General features: G+C 36.9%; 1 protein-coding gene across 16 annotated transcripts in view; it reads left to right on the top strand.

The window, feature by feature from the left end:
- The window catches only part of si:ch1073-15f19.2, a 78,089-nt gene extending 52,625 nt beyond the window's left edge, over window positions 1–25,464 (top strand). For 15 of the 16 annotated variants that reach the window (XM_073914749.1, XM_073914757.1, XM_073914747.1 and 12 more), the window contains 8 exons: window positions 14,030–14,395; window positions 16,271–16,389; window positions 16,466–16,619; window positions 17,225–17,340; window positions 17,470–17,623; window positions 19,173–19,541; window positions 24,371–24,464; window positions 24,550–25,464. In XM_073914749.1, coding sequence (XP_073770850.1) covers window positions 16,291–16,389; window positions 16,466–16,619; window positions 17,225–17,340; window positions 17,470–17,623; window positions 19,173–19,541; window positions 24,371–24,464; window positions 24,550–24,646 — 1,083 coding nt within the window. In that variant the 5' untranslated portion in view covers window positions 14,030–14,395; window positions 16,271–16,290 and the 3' untranslated portion in view covers window positions 24,647–25,464. Of the gene's footprint in view, window positions 1–8,518; window positions 9,487–14,029; window positions 14,396–16,270; window positions 16,390–16,465; window positions 16,620–17,224; window positions 17,341–17,469; window positions 17,624–19,172; window positions 19,542–24,370; window positions 24,465–24,549 lie in introns of those variants that run through there. The other variant, XM_068223964.2, reaches the window with a different exon arrangement.
- The last annotated feature ends 2,301 nt before the right edge of the window (window positions 25,465–27,765 follow it).

Below are 27,765 nucleotides of genomic sequence, written 5' to 3'. Positions count from 1 at the left end.
TGTACCGCATGTCTTTGGACTGTGGGGGAAACTGGAGTACCCGGAGGAAACCCACGCGAGCGCAGAGAGAACATGCAAACACCACACAGAAACGCCAACTGAGCCGAGGATCAAACCAGCAAACTTCTTGCTGTGAGGCAACAGCACTACCTACTGCGCCACTGCTTCGCCATAGTTTCTCTGTATAAAAAACAAAAATTTAAGTAATTTGTAATTTTGATGAAAGTACCTAAAATGAAAGTCAAACTATTAATTTAGAGAGTTTGTTTGCCATTTTACTAAGTTTTGAATATATTTTGAAATGACAAAAAAAATGCTGTTAAAAAAAGATATTTTCTGTAAAATTAGGTTTTTGTTTTACAGTGTAGTATATAGAATTCAGAGTGTTAGACAGTCACTGTTAATAAAATAAAACATTTTAGCTGTTTCTTCAGGCTCAGCTTCTCGGCATGACTTGGGTGGAAGTCACTTATTGAATTATGTATTTAATCAAGTTCAATATTGCAATTTGTGAAAGAAATGGGTGATGTCATGAAACAACTACAAAACATTTAAGGTCTACAAATCTTATCTGCACCTTTTGCAAAGCTGTGATCTTTCCAGCTGCAGTCGTTCTTTATCTGTCTGTATTCTCAATAGCCACATCCTCTCTCGCTCTCTCTCAGCAGTTCCTTTCTTTTCTCTCTCCAGTAGCTGTGCCGTGTGGCTGTAAAATAACATCAAATTGCATGTACAAAAAAATCAACATATAGACAAGGTGATAATTAAAGCATAACAAACAACTTTGGGGTTTTCTGACAAGACTCTGATGTTCCTGACATTCATGCTGCACCATTTCCAGTCCCACACATCCCCATTAATGATGCCTGAGTCAATAATCAAATTTTAAAACAGTTGGGGATTCATCTACAATGATTTGCATGTGCATTTTGACACTAAAGTTATTTTCATGTGCATTTTAACAGTAAAATTAGCTCGAGTAAATTTTCAGCATGTGCTTTTAGATTGAGCAGCATTTACTATACAGAGACGTACTTTACTGACAAACTACGCAAAATTCATTTATTCATTTTCTTTTTGGCTTAGTTCCTTATTCATCAGGGGTCGCCACAGCAGAATGAACCGCCAACTTACCCAGCCAATGTTTTACACAGCGGATGCCCTTTTCAGCTGCAACCCATCACTGGGAAACACCCATGCACTCTCATTCTTACACATACACTACGGACATATGAGCTCACCCAATTCACCTATAGCGCATGTCTTTGGACTTGTGGGGGAAACCGGAGCACCCGAAGGAAACCCATGAACACTGGGAGAACATGCAAACTGCATACATAAATGCCAAATGACCCAACCGAGGCTCGAACCAGCAACTTTCTTGCTGAGAGGTAACAGCGATACCCACTGTGCCACTACTCTACCATGATGCAAAATTATGTTTAAAATGGATTTAATGAGATTAAAGCTTTTTGATTTAGTGGCTAATTCATGTGAACTTGTAAGATCTGATTCGTGTTTTTTGGTACGATTTGCTCATCCCCCAATGATAGTTGGGTTTAGCAGGGGGGTTTGGTGCTTCCTTTTAACGATATATTTTCGGACGACTGAACTTGTATTCCTGTGAATTGCAGCCAAACTGACAAAATTAAAATAGTTGTTTCCTCGTGAGATTAGGCTGAAATATCACACTTTGTGATGCTTTGAAAACTCATTGCAGAAGGAGAACGCAGAGGATATTTTGACAAGGCTAATTCATTGTTGGCAATATGTCAGAATTCTGCCACTCTGGTTTTGTTAATTCTTGTTTAGGTGACAGAGTTCAGACCCTTGTCCTGTCATGTCTTGTCTTGTATGTTGTGATGTTTTGCAAAGAAATTTCGGGTGGAGCATGCGCAGAAGTTTCAGTATCGAATAGGTCATTGACAATTATCCCATTATCAAATCAGTTCTTGAACAAACCCCTATACATACCAAAGCTGTCTTACCTGCAGCATCTCACGACTTTAGCATCCCTCCACCATCCGTCACCTCACCTCTTGCATTGCATTCCTGGGGGGAGCATTCTGAGGCAAGGCTAGATACTTTGCTCGAATCCCAACTTCTCTTTGTTTCCTGATAAGGGAAATAACTCGAGTTGGGGTGTCTCCTCGAGCTCAGACAGCACGCCAAATATGCTTTGTACTTAAACGAATGCAAGTGTGAACTCGTGAAGTGCTCGGCTTGATTTTTCTCGGGTCAAGCACTCATTTTTTGTCATTGTGTCTTTTTTCATGAGCGCCGTCTCTGCTGCGTTTGGGCCATGCGCGTTTTTGGTCTGAGCGTGCTTGGGACGGGCTGTTTGTGATTGTTATGTTTGCAGAGTGATGTTTCATTCTCAGAGTCTCAGTCTAGTTGGTTTTGGTTGCGGTTGGCCCTGGGATGAACCATGCACGTTGCATGTGTGAGTGCATGAGAGTTATTTATCGTGTACTCATGTCTTGCATTCAGTTTATGTTGTTGTTGTCTAAGCATGTGGCTCGGTGTTTACATTGTAGCTGTGTGCTTTAGTGTTGACTCATGTAAACACGCAGTTAATGAGTTCTCTCATTGGCTGCGTGTTCTAGTCTCGTTTTATGTAAGCACAAGGCTTGTAAGGGTGCCACAATTTCGATTAAATCTAAATTGATTAAAATTCATGCTCAATCTCGATTATCAAATCAAAAAATAGAATCGTCGATGCTGCCACAACCCCATGTCACGTCAGCTTGGCTTGTCAAAAAAAAAAAAAAACACGCTTGTTGAAATGCTGCGAGTCAACCTAACAGCTACAAAAAACAGCCAAAAGATAGCATGGCGACTGCAGACGCAGGAGACCTGTCGATAGAACTTGAAAAACCCTGCAGAGGATACAGACACTGTAGCAACCAGTAGAGGCAGCCCTCCAGCAAAGAGGAAAGCACTCAGTGAACTGTTCGTTTTTTTATTTTTTATTTAGATGAATCATCAGAAACCAAACCATGGCCTGATGTTGTAAAAGACTAGATTCAGCTATACAAAATGGTTAAAATTTTCGTAGATTCAAATCCACTGAAATGGTGGAGAAATAACGAGAACCAGTACCCAAATTAGTCCAAGCTTGCCAAACGTTATCTTGCTGTTCAAGCAAAAAGAATGGCAAGTGAAAGAGTGTTCTCAACAGCTGGGGACATCTCAAAGACATCTCCTCAGATAATTTGGGCATTCTTATTTTCTTAAAGAAGAACATGAATCTATAAAAACATATCTGCCCATAGAAATGTAAATAGCTAATATTTTTGACAGTATTTTTACAATAATTTTAGCAGTTCTCTTTTTATATTCCTTTTACACAAGAACTTGAAACTGCTATATTTTGTGAACTTGACTGTCATCATCTGTGAAGAAAACTGCAGTTACAAATAAGAAATTAGATGGCAGGTTATTTTGTATAAGTTTCTAATTGACTGAAGATATAAGTTATTGGTATTTTATATTGTTAATAAACATTTTAAATTTGACAATGTAGTGTGTGGTACATTGCAAACAAAGGTCAGATATTATTATATTACATAAAGTCTCAAAATGGCATAGCTTGTGCTTTCAAATTTGTCTTTTTAAAATCGAGAATCGAATCGAACCGTGACTTTAGAATCGAAAATGTAATCGAATTGAAAATTTGGAGGATCGTGACACCCTTTGGATCGTTTCTTTGTGTCATGTCCTTCTGTCTATTGTCTGGTCCCACCCTCCTTGTTAACCCATTATTAGTTTTTTTAGTTCACCTGTTTGTTTGTTCATTTTTTTTCTCCTTATAACTCCCTTTTGTCTGCTGTCCTGTGCCAGTTCATTGTCTTCCATTTAGGGCGTACCCACACTGTGCACAGTTGCCTTGAACCGTGCCGAAGTACGCTTGTCCCTACTCCCCCGACGGCCCGCACTCACATTGTAGGTACGCTTACAACATCGATGATGCGCTGTTAAGTAAGCGCTCTTGCTCAGCACAGTGGAGATTTCTTTATATCGTTTTAGTCGTTTGGGATGTGGTGACACACAGTCAAATATTTCGTCGAGCAGATCAGCCACTTTTGACGCTCATAAAGTCCTCGTGCTGCAGGAATTAGGAGGTTTTCTAAAGGTGCAGCTGATGTGCAGTGAGGGGTTTGCGTAATCTATGACAGTTTGTGTTAATTGAACAGTAATAATGCTTAATAAATCCATATGAAACAGTCTCTTAAAGTCACGTCTCGTCTTCAGTTTCGGGCTCAGGCATGCTTTGCACTCACACTACAAGCGTACCACGCCAAAGCCAAGTGAACCATGCTCTGCCACATCTCTTCCAACAGGGCCAGGGCCGGCCAACTGTACCGTGCCTGAGCCCGATTTAGAACACTCAAACAATCCGGGAAATGGGCCTGGGCATGGTTCAGATAGCATAGAGTGAGTACGTCCTTAGTGTTGAATTCATCCTGTCTTGTGTCCAGTCTTGCCTTGCCAGCTCAGTTTTGGTGATGTTTTTCCCTATGGGGTAATTTCTGTTTGTTTCGTACAAACAGACACAATAATTCTATTATTCAATCAGCCTAAGAACAAACCCCATAAATAGGATGTCTTACCTCCATTTTCTCTCGACTTTTAGCATTCTTCCTCCACCACCCCAACTCCACCAACTCCACACCTAAAAATCCAAATACTTAAATTGGAGTGGGGGAGTGTTCTGAGAACAGGCTAGACACTGCAATTGCTTAATCTCCCTACAAGGGGAATAACACGAATTAGAGGGTCTTTCCGAGCTTGGAGCCTTTTCCCTGGACAGCATGACAAAAATGCATTTTATCCCCATCGTCACTGTTATGTTATGACATTGAATCAAGACTAGGCATGGGCCGGTATAAGTTTCTGCAGCCTGATCTCTCGATGAAACGTAAGTATTTTACGTTTTGTGAATTTAGTGGCTAATTTGTACGAATTCAGACGAGTTCAGTTGTACGAAAATGTATAATTTTAAAAAGGAGGCGTGGCACCCAATCCCACCCCTAACCCCAACCGTCCTTAGGGGATGAGCAAATCATACTAAATTGTATGAATTAGATTGTACGAATTCATACGAATTGGCTACTAAATCAAAAAGGTACGAATTGCCGAGAGATTGCATTGGTTTCTGACGGTGTAATAACCTTGGATAAAAATATCACGGTTACACGGTATACCAGTATTTCGATTACTGCTCTAAAATAAGTTCTTCATAAATGTCTGCGTAAAAAAAATAAATAAGTCATTGAACACAATATAATTTATTTTTGAAAATATTTATAAAATTTTGAAGCAGTAAACATGGTCAAAATAAATAATTCAAATAAATGCTCAAAAATTCAAAGTTTTCTTTATTAGTTTCAAAAACACAGATATCTTTACAAGACATAATAAAACATTTAAAAAAAAAAACCTTTGGGTATACATTAGGAACAGTGTAACAGAAAAATGTTGCAGTTTTAACTTTAATGATTATTGTTGTTCTGTATGTAAATTGTCTTTTCCATCAGTTAAAAAAAAAATTATTTAGTCAAATATGGGTGTGAACTCATGAAATATATATTTCAGTATAGTTTTAGTGTAGTATGAATCAAAATTTAGCTGAGGATGATTCAGTGACAGTCGAGTCTTCACATTGATCCCGTGGGCCAGCTTGATCACCTGCTAGTGACCTACTCACACCTGAAGTTCTGCACGATGGACATCCAGCGTTCTCTAGCCTCTGGGTCCTAGACTGCAGCTCTGCACAAATAGTTTGGCCAGAAGAGAAATGGTTGTGCCCCACTGAGCCTGGTTTCTCTCGAGGGTTTTATTCCTTTACTTTCGTCAACTGGTGAAGTTTTGTTGCTTGCCACTGGCTTGCTTCGTTTGGGACTTGTTTAGCTGCGCATCGATGGATTTGTTCTTCAGTGTTTGGACTTTCAGCAATGAAATGAAATCACACTAACCTGAACTTCAACTCTGAAAACTGGACTGACACTGTTTCAATTTACTAGAACTTCTATGTTATGCTGCTTTGACACATACTATATTGTAAAAGCACTATAGAAATTAACATGAATTGAATTGAATCATTTTTGTAGATGTACACACAGTAGATGTATCCAATATCATATACTGTAATAGCCAATCAGTTATTATAAACTCTACCAATTTAATAAGAATAAAAAACATCATGTAGTACATTTAGCACACACAAACACATCTTTCCATTGTAGGGAGAAAAAAAGAGTTTTAAAAATAATGCAGTCTGTTCCCGGCTTAAAGATGTGAAACTCAAACAAAACAAAAAACTATCTGAAGGCTCATTACAGTGAAGCTAAACATGATTTAGCATATTTGGATTGTTCTTATTTGAACATTTGATGCAATTTCATTTGTTCCAATTTGGGTGCAATTTCAGTCTGTTTACAAGCTCAAAGACATTCGTGTCATTGCCGATGACGACAAAGGAAAACATTATCTGCATGACTGCCTGATTACCTGATTTGTACGATTTTATTCATCGAATTATTCATTAAAAATGTTGCAGGCGGCATTCAGGATATTCAGCCTCGCTGAATTTATCCCAGAGTTTTTACCTCGGAGGCACAGGCGCACATTTTAGAGGTTATGTATATGAATTACATGAGACACTTACTCAATTTCTGAATCAAACGCTTTGCTCACTGAGTCCTATAATGAAAGGGGATATTTTAGTCCTTTAGTGGAATACAAAATCTCGGATGTGTGTTCATTTTGACAGCCAAATATTACAGACAGCAACATTAGGCTCTTGACCTTCGGAAATAATTTGTCTTGAGAACACTGCAGATCAAATATTTCTCCCTTTGTATCTGTTAGTCCGCATCACCCAGCTTGTCTCTCTAAATACTATATTTAAATGTCTACATCAAAGCATTTGTGATAGTACAAAGCGTCTCTTGTTTCCTCCATAATCACCAAGATGCTGCTTTTCATATTTTACGTCTTACATTTCCCTGAGTTGCTATTAGCTGCCACACTCGTGCATCTATTAACGTCCCTTATTTCTCATCCCTAGACACAAAAGAATCTAATTGAGCCATCAATTCCTCGCCCATTTACAGGACTCGTTGCTTCATTATCATTTGATAGTAGTGATTTTGATCTTATTCTACAGGGCGATGATTATGAGCTTCAGACCCCAGAGGCTATGAGCAATGAAAATAGTACATGCAAATAATCTCTGAGTAACAGGTCGTTTGTTAAGAAGCATGAGGTGTGTGTGTGTGTGTGTGTGTGTGCGTGCGTGCGTGCGTGCGTGCGTGCGTGCGTGCGTGTGTGCGTGCGTGTGTGTGTTCGTGTTTTGTACTGTATGTGTGTGATTAAATCGACAACACCAAGGTATTTCTGCCCTTCTGATGTCAGTTTAAGATGCGTTTTTTATGAGTGTGGTCATTAAATGTCTTAAAATAGGAATGGTCATTTGTATGTGGCAGTATGAATAGTTCTCTACTACCAACATTTATTTATTTATTTATTTATTTATTTATGTATTTGTTAATTTGTTTGTTTTGATTTCTAATTATTATTGGAGTTATTGATTCATAATGGATTTTGTAAATGCTCCTGCATATGAATTAAATCTGCCATTTATTTTGTAGTATAAGGTCCACCCAGTTGGCCCTATGGAGGTGTCCACTGGTGGATAAAGGTTCACTGCCTGTTCGGTCTTTTCAGTGGACAATGTTGATTTACTTCAAATTTAACACATATCTGATTCCAATTTGAATATGAAGTGATTTAGAACAATAATATATGTATCTTTCGTTTTGTCTGACTCCAATCATACAACGTCAAGAAGATTATATCAATATATAATTTTGATAAATGTTTGAACCTTTTATCTTCACTTGTAACTATTACATTTGTTCATTCATTCATTTGTCACTCTGTAAAATCTCAGCTGTCGTAAAGTCAGACTGAACGACAATGAAGAAACGCTAAGCATGAAAGAAAACGCCCCCGGAGTTTGACGTCATCCACGTGTGACACTTTTACTATCCCGTGTTCTGAAATGGTTCCTTAGAGTAAACGTAAACAATCTTTAGCAGCAATTTTGCACACGGCGTGTCTCAATAAGAAAACCAGGAAGAAAAATCTTTTTGACATTTCCCTGCGATCAATTGAATTGTTGCATGGATTGCGTCATCTTATTCGGAGCTGCTATTGGTTCTCTGTTGATACACTGCAGGAAAGTGTATGAAATCTTATATACGCTCCACATTCATCATGTGAGTTTGTGACAGAAGAAGAATAATGGCAAAGCAAAGTGATCTATTACTAAAGGAGACTGAGCTGTGCAGTTTAGACGTACTACTTTTGCATGGTCAGTCTTTTCAGTCAGTTATGTAATACACATCCTGTTGAATGAAGGATTATTACAAGTTTTTCAACATTTAAATACAAGTTAAAGAAATGGCTAATAAAATTCTTTTTTTTTTTTTTTTTGCTTTTTATTAAACTCTTGTTATCGTTTTGATTATTGTACGTGTAATAATGTAATTTTTGTTTTAGGTGCCCTTTTTTAAAGTCTGGCAGTGGGCAACAGTTTGTGGCTAACTAAAATAAATTTTTTTAATTTTCGCAATTATTATTATTATTATTACAGATTTTTGTTTTCTGATTACATAACATCATTATTCTGGAATCAATGTTAGGTTTAATGCTAATTATCCATGTATTGTATTGGATATCCATGGATCAATGTGGTGTATCCATCAAAGCTAATAATCTATGACTCTCATCCTGTACCTTAAGTAGGCCAAAATGTTTTGTGTTAGTTAAATTTAGCGTTCACATTCTCCCACTGCAGTTTCCTGTCACGTCTCATTTAAAGACGTGAATTAACCATAAATTCTCATAATTTCAAAGAAAGAAGCCAAATGTTCGTGGGCCAGCGGGACTGTTTCCAACCAGCCTGACTGTGTGATATCATATCCACAAACAATAACACCTAGTGCCAGGAGGGCTTTAAAATTTGATTTGATCTGGATTTTGACTGCATATCTGCTGCTTGTGAGTAAATGTGGCCGCAGCTTGACACATATACGCACTGTGACAGGAAATCGAGGATAACTTGCTGATGCGCTAACAAAAAAAATAGGTTATGATCATGTTTGAAACACTGCATTAAGATTATAATGAGTATTTGGACCAAAGTCTTCACTCCTTATCCAATCTGGGAATATTTACATAAAAGCAAGTCCACTGAGAAAGAAAACTGTTCTGCACATCTTAAGCAAGCTTAGACAGACTAGACTAGTTTAGCTTTAAATATCAACCAGTTCCTGTCTCTCTTGTGGTGAAGTTCATTTCCTGTAGCTCTGCTGTAGTCAGACTCTTTCTGCTAAGTCTGTTGACATTTCACAGAGATGGATTTATTGATTATAGCGACAATTTCTAAATTTCTACTATTTTTATGGCTGATACGAGGTAAGAAAGGCTTTCGTTTTTCAACATTTAGTAGACGTATCTGTCACAAGAATAGTAGATCAGTAATGTGACACTCATGTATTTGTTCTTTGTACTGTATTAATTCATTCAAAAATGCATTAAATCATACATAAAGTGACCTAATGGCTACTCTTCTATGATGAGTGTACTTTCAAATTGTGCTAAAAGGATAATTAACCTAAAAATGAAAATATACACACTATTTACTGTTATTGCTTTCAAGTGGTTCCAAACCTTTGAGTTTCACTCTAAAATATGCTGGGTTCCACACAATCAATTTATGTCGAGACAAGGAATTAAGTTAACTCATGAGTTTTTAAACATTTAAGTGGATTGAACATGAAACAACATGAAGTTGTCCCCCAAAAACCTCAATAATTGGGTTGTTTCAGCTCATTTTAATAAGTAGTTTCTCTGAAGCACAGTATAAAAGCTTCATAATCTCTTTTCAAAGCCACTAACTCATTCTGACACCCCAAAAAGCTGGTGGTCCACAAAAACAATGCATGCCTGGACATACTGCCAAGAATCTCAATGGGCAATCGGTTTAACACTGATTCATGAATTTATTTATTTTTTAATTTTTTGCCAACTTAGCACTGAAAAGGGTAAGGATCTGTATCTCAGCATACAGTGTCCAAACATTTATTGGAATTTGGACTGAAAGCCCTGCAGTGACCAAACTCTCATCAGCAAAATGAATCAAAACCTAAATAAATTAAACCTTTGCAGGTTTAATTTAGATGGAGTCTCCTAAAGAAGTTTGTTTGTCAATGAAAGATGGAGGAAGGGTTTATTGTTTGGAGGATGATTTTGGAGATGTTTTGGCTACTCGCATTTATTGTCCAATCAGACAGCAACATTCATGCAGGACAATGAGTCCTGTGAGATATTAATGACTGATGAGATTAGTGATGTCCTGTTAGAGACTTGTGTTCACCTTTGAGAGACTAGTGTTCTCTGTTATACACTAGTGTTTACCTGTGGGATTCTAGTGATGTCTGTTATGCCAAGTTCAGACTGCAGGATTTTCAAAGTAGTCATGTCCTGGATGTTTTCACACTGCATGACTATCTGGGTTAGGGTTCTGTCGGCCCTGTGTTTACAATGTTGGCTGGATTGTCGACAGGAGAGTTCACACTGCATGACTTTAAATTATGAAGAATCAATGACAACTTTGTCCTAACTACGTCTCACAAGCAATCAAACACGAAAAATGACATGGAAACAACGCAAGGTCACGTAATTTTTATTTCGTTATTACCTACACAATGGAAAAAGAAGGCTTTAGCTTTAGAACATGTAGCTATTTATGTTGCTTATCTGGCTTTTGAAGAGAATTAACATTCTCTCCTCAACATTTTTTTACTTTTTGACCTGATTGTGATATTATTCAAATGACACGTCAAACAGACACAGTGCTCCTGCCAAATTTACACTTGTTTTTCCTCCATTTCTTTAGTCCAAATAAACTGAAAATGAGCGCTTTTAACTTCACCCCCAACCTCCCACTGGCCTGCAGGTACCCGTAGTGAATGCTGCTCTCTCATTGGCTGTAGGTGATTGCAGATGTTATTTTCTGTCAAAACACATTTTACACGGCATGATTTGAATCGCTGACAGCTCTAGAAATTTAGAATGCCAAATATCTCACGGGCGTCAGCGACTTATCAGCGATTCTCTCATATCGTGCCCTTGCTTGTTCATATGTGTGACTGTCACGCGAACAAGCACTGATTTGCCTGTGATTTCAGGCATTTGTTGCCGATTTCTCAACCTGTTGGCGAGTCAAAATCGGGGCTAAAATCCTGCAGTCTGAACTCTGCATTAGAGACGCAGTATTCACCTGAGAAAGAATAGTGATGTTTGTCAGAGATTAGTGTTCACCTGTGAGAGACTAGTGATCTCTGTAAGAGACTAGTGTTCACCTAAGGGAGACTAGTGATCTCTGTAAGAGACTAGTGTTCACCTGAGGGAGACTAGTGATCTCTTTTAGAGACCAGTGTTCACCTGAGGGAGACTATCGATGTCTGTTATGCTGCGTTCACACCAGATGCGGAACGCGCGTCAAGCGCAAGTGATTTACATGTTAAGTCAATGCAAACGCTCGAATAGACATCCTACGGCGCGATACACGCGAAAGGTGCGGCGCGAATTGTGCGAATGGCGCGGGACGATTTGAGCATTTTGCACGTTTGACGTGCTTAACGAGCGTTTCGCGCGAATCTCTCAAGTTCGAAAATCTGAACTGCAGCGGACATTCGCGCCACGTTAACCAATCAGAAGCGGTTCTTGTGGGGGCGTGATTGTGACGTAGAACCTGTTGATGGTGTCCCGGGGCAAATCGTCCATGCGACACCAACAACAAGTCATCAAACTGGGCTTGGCTCAGTCAGAGGCACCGCTAGAGGCTAGTGTTCACCTGTGAGAGACTAGTGATGTCTGTTAGAGACTAGTGTTCACCTGTGAGTGACTATTAGTGTCCTGTTATAGACTAGTGCTGACCGGTGAGAGTCAAGTGTTCACCTGTGAGAGACTAGTGATATCTGTTAGAGATTAGTATTTACCTGTGAGAGAACAGTGATCTCTATTAGAGACTAGTGATCTCTGTCAGAGAGTAGTGTTCTCCTGTGAGAGGCTGGTGATCTCTGTTAAAGGCTAGTGTTCTCCTGTGAGAGACTAGTGATCTCTATTAGAGGCTAGTGTTCACCCGTGAGAGACTAGTGTTCACCTGTGAGAGACAAGTGATATTTGTTAGAGACTAGTTATCTCTGTCAGAGAGTAGTGTTCTCCTGTGAGAGGCTAGTGTTCACCTTTGAGAGACTAGTGATCTCTGTTAGAGACTAGTGTTCGCCTGTGAGAGTCAAGTGTTCACCTGTGAGAGATTAGTGTTCTCCTGTGGGAAACTAGTGATATTTGTTAGAGACTAGTGATCTCTGTCAGAGAGTAGGATCCTCCTGTGAGAGGCTAGTGTTCTCTGTTAGATGCTAGTGTTCACCTCTGAGAAACTAGTTTTCACCTGTGAGAGACTATTGATCTCTTTTAGAGACTAGTGTTCACCTGTGAGAAACTAGTGATCTCTTTTAGAGACTAGTGTTTACATGTGAGAGAATAGTGATCTCTGTTAGAGACTAGTGTTCATCTGTGAGGGACTAGTGATCTCTGTTAGAGACTTGTGTTCACCTGTGAGAGAATAGTGATCTCTGTTAGAAACTAGTGTTCATCTGTGAGAGAATAGTGATCTCTGTTACAGACTAGTGTTCATCTGTGAGAGACTAGGGATCTCTGTTAGAGACTAGTGTTCACCTGTGAGAGACTAGTGGTCTCTGTTAAAGTGTTGTGTTCACCTGTGAGACTATTGATCTCTGTTAGAGACTAGTGTACACCTGTGAGACACTAGTGATCTCTGTTAAAGATTAGTGTTCACCTGTGAGAAACTAGTGATCTCTTTTAGAGACTAGTGTTTACATGTGAGAGAATAGTGATCTCTGTTAGAGACTAGTGTTCATCTGTGAGGGACTAGTGATCTCTGTTAGAGACTTGTGTTCACCTGTGAGAGGCTAGTGTTTTCTGTTAGATGCTAGTGTTCACCTCTGAGAAACTAGTTTTCACCTGTGAGAGACTATTGATCTCTTTTAGAGACTAGTGTTCACCTGTGAGAAACTAGTGATCTCTTTTAGAGACTAGTGTTTACATGTGAGAAACTAGTGATCTCTTTTAGAGACTAGTGTTCATCTGTGAGAGAATAGTGATCTCTGTTAGAGACTAGTGTTCATCTGTGAGGGACTAGTGATCTCTGTTAGAGACTTGTGTTCACCTGTGAGAGAACAGTGATGTCTGTTAGAAACTAGTGTTCATCTGTGAGAGAATAGTGATCTCTGTTACAGACTAGTGTTCATCTGTGAGAGACTAGTGGTCTCTGTTAAAGTGTTGTGTTTACCTGTGAGACTATTGATCTCTGTTAGAGACTAGTGTACACCTGTGAGACACTAGTGATCTCTATTAAAGATTAGTGTTCACCTGTGAGAGGCGAGCGATATCTGTTAGAGGCTAGTGTTCACCTGTGAGAGACTAGTGATATCTGTTTGAGACAAGTGATCTCTGTTAGACACTAGTGTTCACTTGTTAAAGACTAGTGATCTTTATCTAAATAACCCAACTAAATAACCCAAATTTTTGAAGTCAAGACAAAAAAATTCTGGAAAATAAAATCAAGTGCCTTCAAATGGTCTAATTTTGGTCTCCACTGTACAGTTCAAAATGTAAATGACATGCACACATTTAAAGTTAAAGGAAAATCTAATGGTTTCTTTTTTTCATACTAACTGCAGCACACAATTTCACAATCATTACATTCAACCTGTCAATCTTTCTTGGCCTTAATTTGTTTTTTTTCCAATGGCTAAAATTTGAAAAGTTTTCTTGTCAATAAGTCATCTTAGAAATCAATACATATATCCAATGATGTAATCTGTGGTTTAATGTAAGATGTTGATTATGTCTCTTTATATTGGTTTATCAGGAACGTATGGAGTGCTTGTACAACATAACGTGTCTGCAACTGCTGTAGAGGGACAGAATGTCAGCCTGCAATGCATTGTGGGAGAGGAGCATGCTATCACAGTCATTCAGTTGGAATGGAGTAAACAGCAAATTTCAAATGAGAAGATCGAGCAGAAGATTGTCGTGTTTCATCCGAGTCTGGATGCAATTTACTTTAAAGCTGATTCTCTTCTAAAAGTGGTGACCAGTCCAAAAACTGGGAAACTACTGGGCTCCATCCTGACCCTGTATAATGTTACAGTGGAAGACAGTGGAAACTATGTTTGCGAAATTACTTCCTTTCCTAATGGCTCAATTAAAAAAAGTTCAAAGCTTCAAGTGTCAGGTAAAACTACTCACTGTTTACTATAGGAACTTCTACTACTACACTCACTAGCCACTTTATTAGGTGCACCTTACTAGTGCCGGGTCATGGCATAGATTCAACAAGGTAGAGGAAATATTCCTCAGAGATTTTGGTCCATATTAACATGATATCATCTTACAGTTGATGCAGATTTGTTGGCTGCACATCCATGATGCGAATCTCCAGTTCCACCACATCCAAAGCTCTATTGGCTTGGGATCTGGTGACTGTGGAGGCCATTTGAGTACAGTGAACTCATTGGCATGTTCAAGAAATCAGTCTAAGATGATTCGCGCTTTATGACATGGGGTGTTATCCTGCTGGAAGTAGTCATCATAAGATAGTGGAATGACAAGTGTCACACTAGACAGCATATTTATATATCATTTTATATTGAAAAAGTCTATTTGCAGTTTATTATTCACAGACACATGTCCACATCACGTTTAATTCAAGTGTACAGCACCACGTTTAGTTTATTCATCCAAAATGTGCTGAATTTCATGATATTCTGAATTGTTAGGATATAAATCAGAATTGTGAGGTTTGGCTCTGAATTGCATAAAAAAGTTGCAATTGAGCAATTCCATGCAAATGTCAACCTTGCCTTGAAAAAAAAAAAAAAAGTTTTCACCAAAATAGAGAATTCCTTTCCAAGTTGTTTGTGCAAACTTGTTTTACAGTACTGTAAAAATTACTTTAAAATCTGTCAAGGGTTTTCAATTATTTTATTTTATTTACTAGACACACAAGAGTCAGTTTTACATCTGTCACATCAGTAACAGACATCCATCTAAAAGCGATTTCCTCATAAATCCAAAAATTAAATAAAATACATAATTTTTGTTTAGAGCCAACTTTTATCTTTTTGATAAGTATTTTTTATTTTGGGTTGTGCAGGTTGTGCTATTCACAGAATTTTTACTAAATGCATTTATGGTCACACCCATAATGCATGTTTATTTCCCTCACTTAAAATATATAACAAATTTACAGATTGAAATTTTTATGATCTCTCTGTGGTTGTATTAGAAAATGTGTTTCAATACAGATATTTCAATATACAGTACCTGACAAAAGTCTTGTCGTCGATCCCAGTTGTAAAAGCAACAAATTAAAACTTGTATTCTTATTGATTATTTAGAAATTTGATCTGTTGAGCTGCAGAAAACTTATTGGAACCCACATGGAGTGAATATTCTCACAGAAATCAGTGAAGTTTTGTGAAGGAAAAAAAAAGGTTCAGAGTTACATTTAGTTTGGGGGCGTGCAAGTGGTCTGCATAGTGGATGGCAACATCAACAGCCTGAGGTATCAAGACATTTGTGCTGCCCATTACATTACAAACCACAGAAGAGGGCAAATTCTTCAGCAGGATGGTGCTCCTTCTCATACTTCAGCCTCTACATCAAAGTTCCTGAAAGCATAGAAGGTCAAGGTGCTCCAGGATTGGCCATCCCAGTCACTAGAATTGAACATTATTAAGCGAATAATTAAATAATTAAAAATCAAGCCATGATCATATTTTATTTTGGTAAAATAAGCCTAGTCTAGAGGCCTTTGCCTTTCATATAAGCCACTTCTGAAACCAGATGATCAACTAGAAGTCAAGTTATTTGTTGTTCCTAAAACTTGGATATGCGACAGGGCTTTTGTCAGGTAGTGTACTGTTACATATACATTTGCTGTGAATTTAATTTTCAAGTTTCTCCTGTAAATGTCACATCCGTAATGCTGGAATTGCTCAATTACCCTTTTACTTGTTTTTATCTGTGGCAGAAACAAGCGTCCTGTGAGCGCATATAGTCCATTTAAAATGTAAAGTGAGCAAGCATAATCTTTCTTTTCATCCAGAGCTTCCAGCATCAGTGAAGATGTTGGCTTCATACGACTTCTATAAAGAAGGGGACGAGGTGAAATTAACATGTTCAGCAAGTCCTCCACCACTCCGGTATAAACTGAAACGGTCAAAGGTGAGTCAAATGAAAATAGACATTTCTCTGTTCCACATTTTATAAGGCTCTGCACTGATCTCCATCTCTTCATCAGGATGAGCTTTTCTCGAAGAACAGTTTGAATGGAGAGTTTATTTTACCAAACGTCACAAGAAAAAACAGTGATCTGTACATCTGCTTACCTGAATGGGACTCACAAGAACAAAATCGCCAAGGTCTCAATGCCACTATGGAACTGACTGTGAATTGTGAGTGTTCCTTTTAATAATACAGATCTACTGAATCTTTGAAATGTATTCTTGAATATACACAATGATTAGCCCTTCTGTGAATTCTTTTTTTCCTTTTTCAAACATTTCCCAATAATATTATTTAGTATTTCTAATACTAATAATATTAATAGTATTTCCTATAATATTTTTTTCTTCTAGAGAAAGTCTTATTTGATTTATTTCGGCTTGAATAAAAGCAGCTTTTAAATAAAAAAAAAATTAAGTTCATTATTATTAGGAATTTGTTTTCTACAGAACAAACTATTGTTATACAATTCCTTGCCCAATTAACCTAGTGAGACCTTTAAATTGCACTTTAAGCTGAATTTGAGGTATCTTGAAAAATATCTAGTAAAATATCATGTACTGTCATCGTGGCAAATATAAAAAAAAAACTGTTATTAAAAATTAGCTATTCAAACTATTATGTTTAGAGATTTGGTAAATTTAATAAATAAATGTTTCAGATAAACAGAAAATAAGATAAAAAAATATTATTATACAGTAGACTAATAATTAAAGAGGGCTAATAATTCTGACCTACACTGTACCTTTATTATTCCTTTTTTTTCCCCAAACAGATCTTGATGACATTGTGTGTAACCTGAGCAGCTCTTTAAACATCAGTGTTGGTGAAGATGCGGTGATTTCATGTATCGCAAATGCATCTCAGAACTTGCTGTATGAATGGATGAGGGTAAGATTATATTAAGAAATATTAAGAGACTGAAATTAAATAATTAGGCAGCATTGCTTTGAATAGAGCATTTGTATTACCTGCTTTAGTTTGTTTTACATGTCAGTGTGGTATTTTTCTTTTTTTTAGGGGGACGAAACACTGTCTCTCTCACACACTTTGGCTCTGACTTCTGTGAAGTCTGAACAGTCAGGAATATACAAACTGACAGCTGTCTTTCAGAACAAGAAGCTCCAGATAAACAACGAGGTTTATATCCATGTTCTTCCCAAGCAAAGAGAAGGTACATTGTTGTTGTTGTTTTTTATTGCAACAATAGGACAATTTAAAATTCCTTTCGTTGAGATGCCAGCTTATTAACAGTGAATAATAAACAATAAAATGCAAACAGTGGAAAAACCACTGAAGCTCTTGGGGATAAATTAATTGTGGAAAAGGAGTTAATTGATCAATTTCCCTAATTTAAGGCCCTCCAGGACTCATTGTTTGTTGGGTATTTGTCTGTGTGTGTGTGTGTGTGTCCAGTTTTGCCAACACTGTGCAAATGTAATGTCTCCACAAGGATGTTAAAACCTGAAATCATTTATATTGTAAGCAGCCAGCCGTGCCCATGTGAAAAACCGTTAAACAGAAAATAAACTGAATGACCTTAATAAAAATGCATATGGTTAGTCATTCATTAGTAATGACTATAATATAATATAATTATCTATTTAGGCAGGGAAACATACTGGTTGGATTGATAGTCCTACAAAAATAATTTATTATAAAAAATATTATATTAGGTCCCGTTTTATGTTAAGTGTCCTTAACTACTATGTACTTGCATCAAAATGTAAATACAATGTACTTATTTCGTTCATAATGTATTGCAGAACACTTCTGGTGGTAATGATGTGTGATATGGGTAGAGTTCGGAACAGGATCTGTGGTATGGGTAGTTTTAAGGATGGGTTAAAAAGGGATGGTCAAGTGTGTAATTGTAAATGTAATTACAGAGATTAATTACAGATGTACTTGCGTGTATTTAGGAAATCATAAGTTCAATGTAAAAACACATATTTGCACAAAAAGTACATTGTAGCAAATGGTTAATTTCAGTTTAAGTACATATTAGTTAAGGACACTTAATAAAAAGTGGGACTGTTAATTGAATTAATAACATTGACAAAACGTACACCAATATTTTATTATGCAGTATTGATTTTTAAGTTTTTATTTACATTTATATATCTTATTTAATCTTGATTTCGAATTTACTCATTTTATTTTAAAATCAATTCAGTTAATATTATCTAATGGAGCTAATGAATGAACATCAACAATAACACTGTAAGAAATTATTGGAACAATAAGTAATAACCCAATATGTTTTAGGCTACTTTACCTTAATAATAAATGTTAACCTTGTTTAAACTTATTTTTTAATCAAACAAAATTCAAGTTGATGTTTTAATCCAATATAAATTGAAATGACTTGTTTTAATTAAATTGATTCAAAGTAGATCAGTGTTTCCCAACCCTGTTCCTAATGGCACACCAACACTACACATTTTGCTCCTCTTCCTATTTAAACACACTTGAATCAACTCATAAGAACATTAGTAGACACTCCATTAACCTGAAGTTAATGGATCAGATAAGGGAGACATCCAAAATATGTACTGTTGGTGTGCCTCCTTGGGAAACAGCGAATATATTATTGTGTACATATATTATTTATTTTAGAATGTTATGTGGTTCATTTATTTGAACAATGTACAAATTGTAATATGTACTACCTTACATTATATATTTGTTTGTTTTTTTCCCCATGGTAATTGCTGTTGAAGAAATTACAACTTGTCTTCCGTTAAAAACCACTGAACATCAGAGCAGCTTTACCACCCTGGAGATGAAATCCTGGAGCAGCAGCGGTGCTACTGACAGCAAAACAACAACTAAATCTGATCCCATCCTCACCAGCACTTCAAAACCAAATACTACTGTGACAAACACACAACCCCGAAACACCATCCATCACACTGCTCTCACTGGCAGCTCTTTAGCACCACCTGCTGACACTGCATCAACATTACATACAAGCGCTGTACAATCCACAAACACCACTCATACAAACAAAACAAGCACAAGTCCAGATCCAGAGACCAGCAGAATAACAGTCCCCTCTGTTACGACACAGAAAGACAGCACCACCACAGGTAACGGAAATGTCAGTTTCTAATCAGATCTGACTTGAAACTGAAGTGTTTGCTGTGTTTTACATATATATTTTAAATGCTCTGCCCTGAAACAAACTTCATTTTGTGCTGACGTAACTCAGGTGTTGGGTTACATTGGTTAGGTATTGGCACTTTCAAAACACTGCATCATGAAGCTTTAAAACATTTAGACACATTTCATTTCACACAGTAGATTCAGAGCTTGTATTGAATTCACCAGACGGCAGTTGCATAAAGCACTTAGGCTAGTCTTAAAAAGATAGCCACATGTTATTTGCTCGTAACATAGACTGCTCATAACTTTTTATTTTCAACTTAAATCCAAAATGTAGATTGGGCTAACTTTAATCAAAACAATTGATAGCCTGTTGTTAGCTAATGGATCTAGTAATTAAGGCCACGTTTTAACTTAGTGGCTATATGGGCTTGACATTAACTTTTTTGATCACTAGCCACTGTGGTAGTAGTTTTCCAATACTACTAGCCACTCGCCATTTTCACTAGCGACACTTTTATTGTTAGAAAAATCTATATTTTAAAGACATGACTCTGACATGCTAAAATGTTTTTCATTCAAAGATTTTGTGTTATCTCCACATGCCTCCTAATTTATTTCACTTTTTGTGTGTCGTGTATGTGCTTGCTCAATAATCATGAGCAAATGGGTCCTGGTTACATAGTATCACAATTAGTTTTTATTTCACATCATTTTCAGAGCTCAAAATGAAAGATTTACCAAATGTATCTCTGACCACACCGAACACAAACAATCAATTAGTTCTGAGCCACAAATTTTAAATGTGTCAAAACTATTATATGGCAAAATGTAGCTGCATACTATACTTTTTAGTTAACATAACATATGCACAGTAATATGTTCTGGCCAAAGGTCTCAGATCACCAGTTAACTACACATAAATGGGGAGTCAATCTCCCAATAAAGCAATGTTATTGTAAAAAAAAAAGATAATTAAACCATATTAATGCAAAAAAATGCAGGTAAAAAAAACAAAGTGTGGTAATGAAAAGACGATCACACACACACACACACACGGTTAACATTAGACCCATTAACAATCTGTTCAAAGAATGTTTAAAGCAAAAGCAACCGGTGCTGCTTACAAAAAGACAAATCTGGAGCTCAAAAAAAAAAAAGCAGTAAGACTGTGGGTGCATGTTCATCACATTTTGTCTAATTGAAAGAGAACCATTCACGCAAGTATACGGGAGCGCGCACACGTTTTAAACAGCAGCACGCATCACCTCAGCTGTTAGCATGAGTGATTATCCTCTCATTCGGTATTCACCTGCTTTCTATTGCTTACGCAAACGCAAATATTGTTGACAGCCGTGTTGCTTCTCTATTCTAAGATTGCCTTTGCATCATATTGGACCATCCTTATTGTCGAACCCTGCTTTTAAGAATTATTATCCAGTAAAATTATTTTCAACCAGCCAAATTGGCCAGTGGCAGTGTCATGTCTTCCATTATTATTATAAATAATTCATTTATTCATAATGAATTAATTATTTGTAGTCTAATGTTTCAACTACCTGACCCGCATGGTCTTTGTTTTACCCATAACCAAATCGTAAATATTTAAAGATAAGTTACACAAAAATTACCACCTGTCAATTACTTTTTCCGCGAGACTCTGGCATGAATCGGCAGAGTGATCTGTGTCGCTATAATGGTGCCTACAAACTTAGTTGGTAAAAAAGGTGCACAACCAACAGCAACCAACCAACAGTATCTGAGGTTTTTGCTAAAATTACTGAGTACAAGGAAGCATGAAATTGAACGATTGAAGCAGTGTAGGGGAGAGCAGGGCACAAAGTAACACTTTTTGGTTTTGGCCAAATAATGAACAAAGTAATGGGGTTAGACAAACCAGTTGTTTTTACCAACAGCACACAAGCCTCTCCTACAAATGAGCACTGGTTGTATGATCGCTGGACTTATTTACATTTACATTTAGTCATTTAGCAGACGCTTTTATCCAAAGCGACTTACAAATGAGGACAAGGAAGCAATTTACACAACTAAGAGCAACAATGAATAATTGCTATAGGCAAGTTTCAGGTCTGTAAAGTCTAAGAAGGGAAGTATTAGTATTTATTTATTTATTTATTTTTATTTATTTATTTTTTTGGTACAGTTAGTGTGATATTCAGAGAGGCAATTGCAGATTAGGAAGTGTAGTGGAGACTTATAGTTTCTGTGCTGTATTGTCAAAAATGCCAGGAGTAAAAATTTTACTATTTACCCCACCTGCGGGGCAAGTTGTAACAGACAGAGGGTTAGTTGTAGCACATGCTATAAAAGGCAGATCTTACACAATTATCTTATATCTAGTTTAAATAGTAGCTATATTTCCTCAGTACTTAACTCAATAATTTTTTTATTCTACATAGCACAGCATGTTTATTTATTTACTGGATAAACACATTTGCATTTATTTGGATTGTTATGCATTATTATCCAACATATTTGTTTTTCGGATTAGCAATAACTTTTTTTTTTGGCTATTAAAAAATATTTTCTATTAATAAACATTTTCTTTAAAAAGTTCTCAACATTACACTCAAAATTCAACAAATATTTTGTTAGATGTCAAACAGTATGTGGCCCGCTGTGCCATGTTTTTTCAAAACTGGCTGGTAGTCACTGTGTGTTTTTTACATCTTTTAAAAAGGTTTCATCTTTTAGTCTAGAAGACGGTAATCACAACAGTATATAAAAGATTTTACTTACCTATTTTTACAGATTTTTTAAACTTAAAAATATCGACTTTATTAAAAAACATTTATGCTGCAAAAATGGTTTCTCCTGAGTTTCTCATCCAAATTGCCAAATGGTTTCAATAATTGGCAGAAAGACGTCTGCCGACACTGTGGTGAAAACCTTGGAAGCATGGTCATGATCAACCCTAAGCAAATACCTTAAAACTGTGTTACATTTTACCCCGCGTTACTTTGTGCCCCGCGCTCCCCTTCTGACTCTGTGACACATTACCTGATAGATTCAAAAGACAGTCATCAGATAGAGACAAGATGAATTAAATATCACATTTAACAACTATAGTGAGACGTGATCCAGCAGTACATCCTTGATAAACTGTCCAACGCGCACTGCTCTTAGGGGTTTTGTGCTCTAAGCACCTGCTGACTGCTGAAGTTCAAACACGCGTGTACGCTGTACAATGGTATTGTCTATCGTATGGACCCAACCCTAACTACGACTATCTTGAACCATCTAAAAGCATGTGGTGGAGATTTACTAGAATCGGCTTTACTGACAAAACAAACTAGAAAATTGCTTTTATTATTCACCCAGCCAATGTCAGATTTTAAATGTATTTTGATCATTTTTGAACAAAGTTTTATATGATTTTTATTTTGTTTTAATAGGACTACTTCTGCATTAGAGTTAGTTATACCTGACAACTCAAAACAAACACTAGGGGACTACACATTATTAAAAGAAGACACATTTTACCAATCCTTTATATTTAATGGTAATTAATCATGCTTAGATTGCAATTAAATACGGTAATTCTTAGATTGGTACTTAATAGATTGCACTGTCATGAGAACAGTTTTTGTTGTATTTGTATAGTATTGACCAGCAGAGGCCGCCAGTCTGTGGTGTTCCAAGAGATAGGATACAGTGAATCATTTTGCAGTAGGTTCAAATGATTCAGTGTTTCCCCTCATCAATATAGTTGGCAATTTATTTTATTCAATTCACCTATAGCGCATCTCTTTTGACTGTAAAGGAAACCAGAGCACCAGAAGGAAACCCACACAAATCTTGCAACATGCAAACTTTACACAAATGCCAACTGACCCAGCCGGGGCTCAAACCAGCAACCTTCTTGCTGTGAGGCGGTCGTGCTACACACAGCACCAACGTGATGCCCTCTTTAGTGAACTTGAAGCAAAAAACTTGCCACAAGCAACCCAATAAAACCTCATTCAGGGTCAAGTCCATATACAAAGCGCTCCATATTCATGATCTACTTTGTTTGTGGTACTATTTTACTAATATTTTGCTTCATACTTTGATATAATATTTAATAATTAATTTCTAAATAGCTTCAGTTGAATGAGTATAAATGTATATGCTGTATTGGGATGTAACAAAAACAAAAATCACAGCTATTCAAAATCTTTTATTATAAAGTATCTCTATAAAGAGAACTTCACTTTGGAATTCCTCTTCATTATGGAATTCCTGATTGTTCTCACTCCAAAATGCCCTTCAGAGTCTGATTTATACTGTTTTGAACAGCTATGACACATGCATGACATCTCGCTCTTTAATCTGTGACATAACTAGGGGTGCATCCAAAATCATATACGCTACCACTATATATTAGACTAAGTATGTCAGAATTCATAGTACTCTCAAATGAGTTAGCATAAAGTGTCTAAATCACCAGATACTGTATAAGTTAGATTCCTAAGTGTGCATTAGATGGACATTTTACATTCCAAGAAAAGGCAAAACAGATTTTTTTTTTTTTGAATAGCACCTGCTAACCAATGCTGATGGTCACATGATGATGATGACAACATGTAAATGTTATACATAAAGATCATATTTATACCATACAGAACACATTTTTAAAAATAACTTCTTCACAGCTTATAAAAACTAAGTATACTCAAGAAAGCATGTGCTTTGTTTTTGGAAGCAGTCCGTGTGGTGTTTTTAAGCAAACTTGCTCACGATGCAAACAGGATATGCATTCAGGCCAAGACTTGAGCTAATTGTAAAACTGATCCTCTTGTTTCTCTTTCAGGCTCGAAAAGCAAAGCATTTGTGGCTGTTCCGATTGTGTTAATTTTACTCGTGCTCATTGTGCTTCTCTATGGAAGATACCGGAACCAGAAAAAGTGAGATGATTTGTCCATTAGCATATTAGCATCCTACATCTTTTCATTCCATTTATCAATGTTTTTGCTTCATTTTTTCTTTCAGAATGGATAGGCCACCCCCATTCAAACCTCCCCCACCACCAGTGAAATACACATCAGTGAGGAACCCTGATATCCGCATGACTGATATTCTTGTCTGAATGCATCATTCACTTTAGTACTCGCAGACCGTGGGCCACAAAAAGACTGACTGGAGGACTTTTCTGTTAAGACTGCAACTCTGTCATTCATTACTCATCCTCTTGTTGTTCCAAACCTCTCAGACTTTCGTTCAAAACACAGATCTTCAAAAGATATTTTTAATGAAACCTGACAGACGTTAGTTTCTCCATTGAAAGTCCACACAAACCTAACCTTTGATGCTTCTAAAAGTCTTCAGAAGAGATGATTGCTTTATAGGATGAATTTGTTTTAATTTCAGCTTGTATTCATCAAGCTAGTAATATTTTAATTTAAGGACCAATTCCCACTATTAACTACTTGTTAAGATATTGGCTGTTTATAGTACTTTTAAAGTTTGCTAGTATTCTACATCCCTAATCCTGCCCAATATCTAAATCCTACTATCTTACTGTCTATTAATAAGCAGGAAGCTAATACTTTATTGAGCTTAAAGTCATCTTAAGTCTTGTTTATATTGTTTAGTAATAGCAAGAATTGTACCATAAAATAAACTTTGACCAATCAACTGATATCAGTTACAGTGCATCTGGAAAGTAGCGCTTTAGTTTTTCCATATTTTTAATGTTACAGCCTTATTCCAAAATGTATTAAATTCATTTATTTTATCAAGATTCTACACACAAAACCCCATAATGACAATGTGAAAAAATATTTTTTGAAATTGTTGCAAATTTATTAAAAATAAAAAACCTGAAAATTCACATGTACATCAATATTCACAGCCTTTGCCGTGAAGCTTTAAATTGAGCTCAGGTACATTCTGGCTGTTTCTCAATATGCGTTCTTCAGCGGTCTTGCGTCCTCGTGTTCTCGTGCAAGGTCATCATCTGCTGCCTAAGTTCAGTTCCAATCTTGATATCGAGGACGCAACGATGCAGACTTGAGCACCAAACTTGCTCTGGAAGTCCCAGAAGTCATTGCGACTGGAGGTGGGAAGCGCAGCATTTTATTTAGATTTATTATTAAAGTTCAGAGATATCACTTATTTACCTCAGGAGTTTCCCTAAATGAAACGGTGAAAGTAACATCACCATGGACATCTTAATAAAGGAATAAACACATTAAGGGTGTTTGTTTGCTAAAATTTGTTTTAAAATCTGTTTTATTTATATTGTGCAGAGTATATTTATAATGTTTTTATGCAAAATATATATTTTGAAAAGGGGAAAAACAATAAATCGTTGTATGAAGGCTGTAATGTTCAAATAATTTACCATTTAAAACATGTGAAGGTCATGTGACCATCAGGAAGAACGCAGCATCTCAATTCTCAAATGATGCGTTCTCTGCCCTCGTGGTCTCCTGAGTTCGTTCTTCCGAGGACACCTGGCAAGACCGGTCTCCGCGTTCTCTGCGTTCTTGGAATTGAGAAACAGCCTCTGTTTCCACTCATCATTCTTAAGATGTTTCAGCAGCCTAATTGGAGTTCACCTGTGGTAAATTGATTGGACATGATTTGAAAAGGCATACACCTGTCTATATAAGGTTCCAGGGCTAAAGACAAATGAATTGTATGTAGACTTCCAAGACAGGATTGTCTCAAGGCACAAGGCTGGGGAATGTTACAAAGAAATTTCTGCTGCCTCTGAAAGTTCCAATAAGCACAGTGGCCTCTATCATCCATAAGGGGAAGATGTTTGGAATCTCCAGGACTCTTCCTAGAGCTGGCCGGCCAACTAAGCTGAGTGATCAGGTGAGAAGGGCCTTAGTCAGGAAGGTGATAAATAACCCGATGGTCACTCTGAGCTCCAGTGTTCTTCTGTGGAGAGAGGAGAACCTTACAGAAGGACAAACATCTGTGCAGCAATCCACCAATCAGGCCTGTATGGTAGAGCGGCCAGATGGAAGTCACCCCCACCTGGAATTTGTCAAAAGGTATCTGAAGGACTCTCAGACCATAAGAAACCAAATTCTCTGGTCTGATGAGACTAAAACTGAACTCTTTGGAGTGAATACCTTACGTTTGTAGAAAACCAGACACGCTCATCACCAGGCTAATACCATCCCTATAGTGAAGCATGGTGGTAGCAGCATCATACTGTGGGGATGTTTTTAAGCAGCAGGAACTGGAAGACTAGGCTGGATATAGGGAAATATGAATGCAGGAATGTACAGAGACATCCTGAATGAAAACCTGCTTCAGAGTGCTCTTGACCTCAGACAGTGAAGACGGTTCATCTGACCCAAAGCACACCGCCAAAATATCAATAGAGTGGCTTCACAACAACTCGATGAATGTTCTTGAGTGGCCCAGCCAGAGCCCAGACCCAAATCCTATTGAATATCTCTAGGGAGATCTGAAAATGGCTGAACACCGTCACTTATCATCCAACCTGATATAGCTTGAGAGGTACTGCAAAGAAGAATGGACAAAAATTCCCAAAGATAGATGTGCCAAGCTTGTGGCATCATATTCAAACAAACTTGAGGTTGTAATTTCTGCCAAAGGTGCATCAACAAAGTATTGAGCAAAGGCTGTGAATGCTGATGTACATGTGATTTTTCAGGTTTTTTACTTGAATACATTTGCAACAGTTAAAAAAAATATATATATTTTTTACATAGACATTATGGGATATTGTGTGTAGAATGTTAAGTAAATAAATTAACGTAATTTATTTTGGAATAAGGCTGTAACATTACAAATGTTTGTGGAAAAAGTAAAGCGCTATGAATACTTTCCGAATGCACTGTATGTGTTGATTAAAGTTTATGGTTACACTTATCAGGTTAAAAATCATGTTTCAAAGATAAACAATATTCGGGTAAACTGACATTTTTTATGCTGTATTTTGTTATATTTTTGTTACTGTAAGAGTTTTTTATGTGAATTTTGTGGCTTATTTTTTCTAAACAGTGTTTATATAAAAATGTATATCTAAATATTTGTATGTTCTTTGTTTTAATGGGGGTAAACTTTGAATTTGTTTTCTTTTGTATGACAAACAATAAATATAAATTCAAATACCTTTTTATTTTTGGCAGAGTTTTATTTAACAGACTGATTACTCCTACATAGTATCAAAGATTTTTCCCTGAAATGTGTGAATTTACAAGACAAAAACCTAGTGTGGAG

The sequence above is a fragment of the Danio rerio genome, chromosome 10, assembly GCF_049306965.1.
Source record: "Danio rerio strain Tuebingen ecotype United States chromosome 10, GRCz12tu, whole genome shotgun sequence".
Lineage (NCBI taxonomy): Eukaryota > Metazoa > Chordata > Actinopteri > Cypriniformes > Danionidae > Danio > Danio rerio.
The sequence above is the reverse complement of the archived record's forward strand: the minus strand, read 5'-3'. Positions and strand labels throughout refer to the sequence as shown.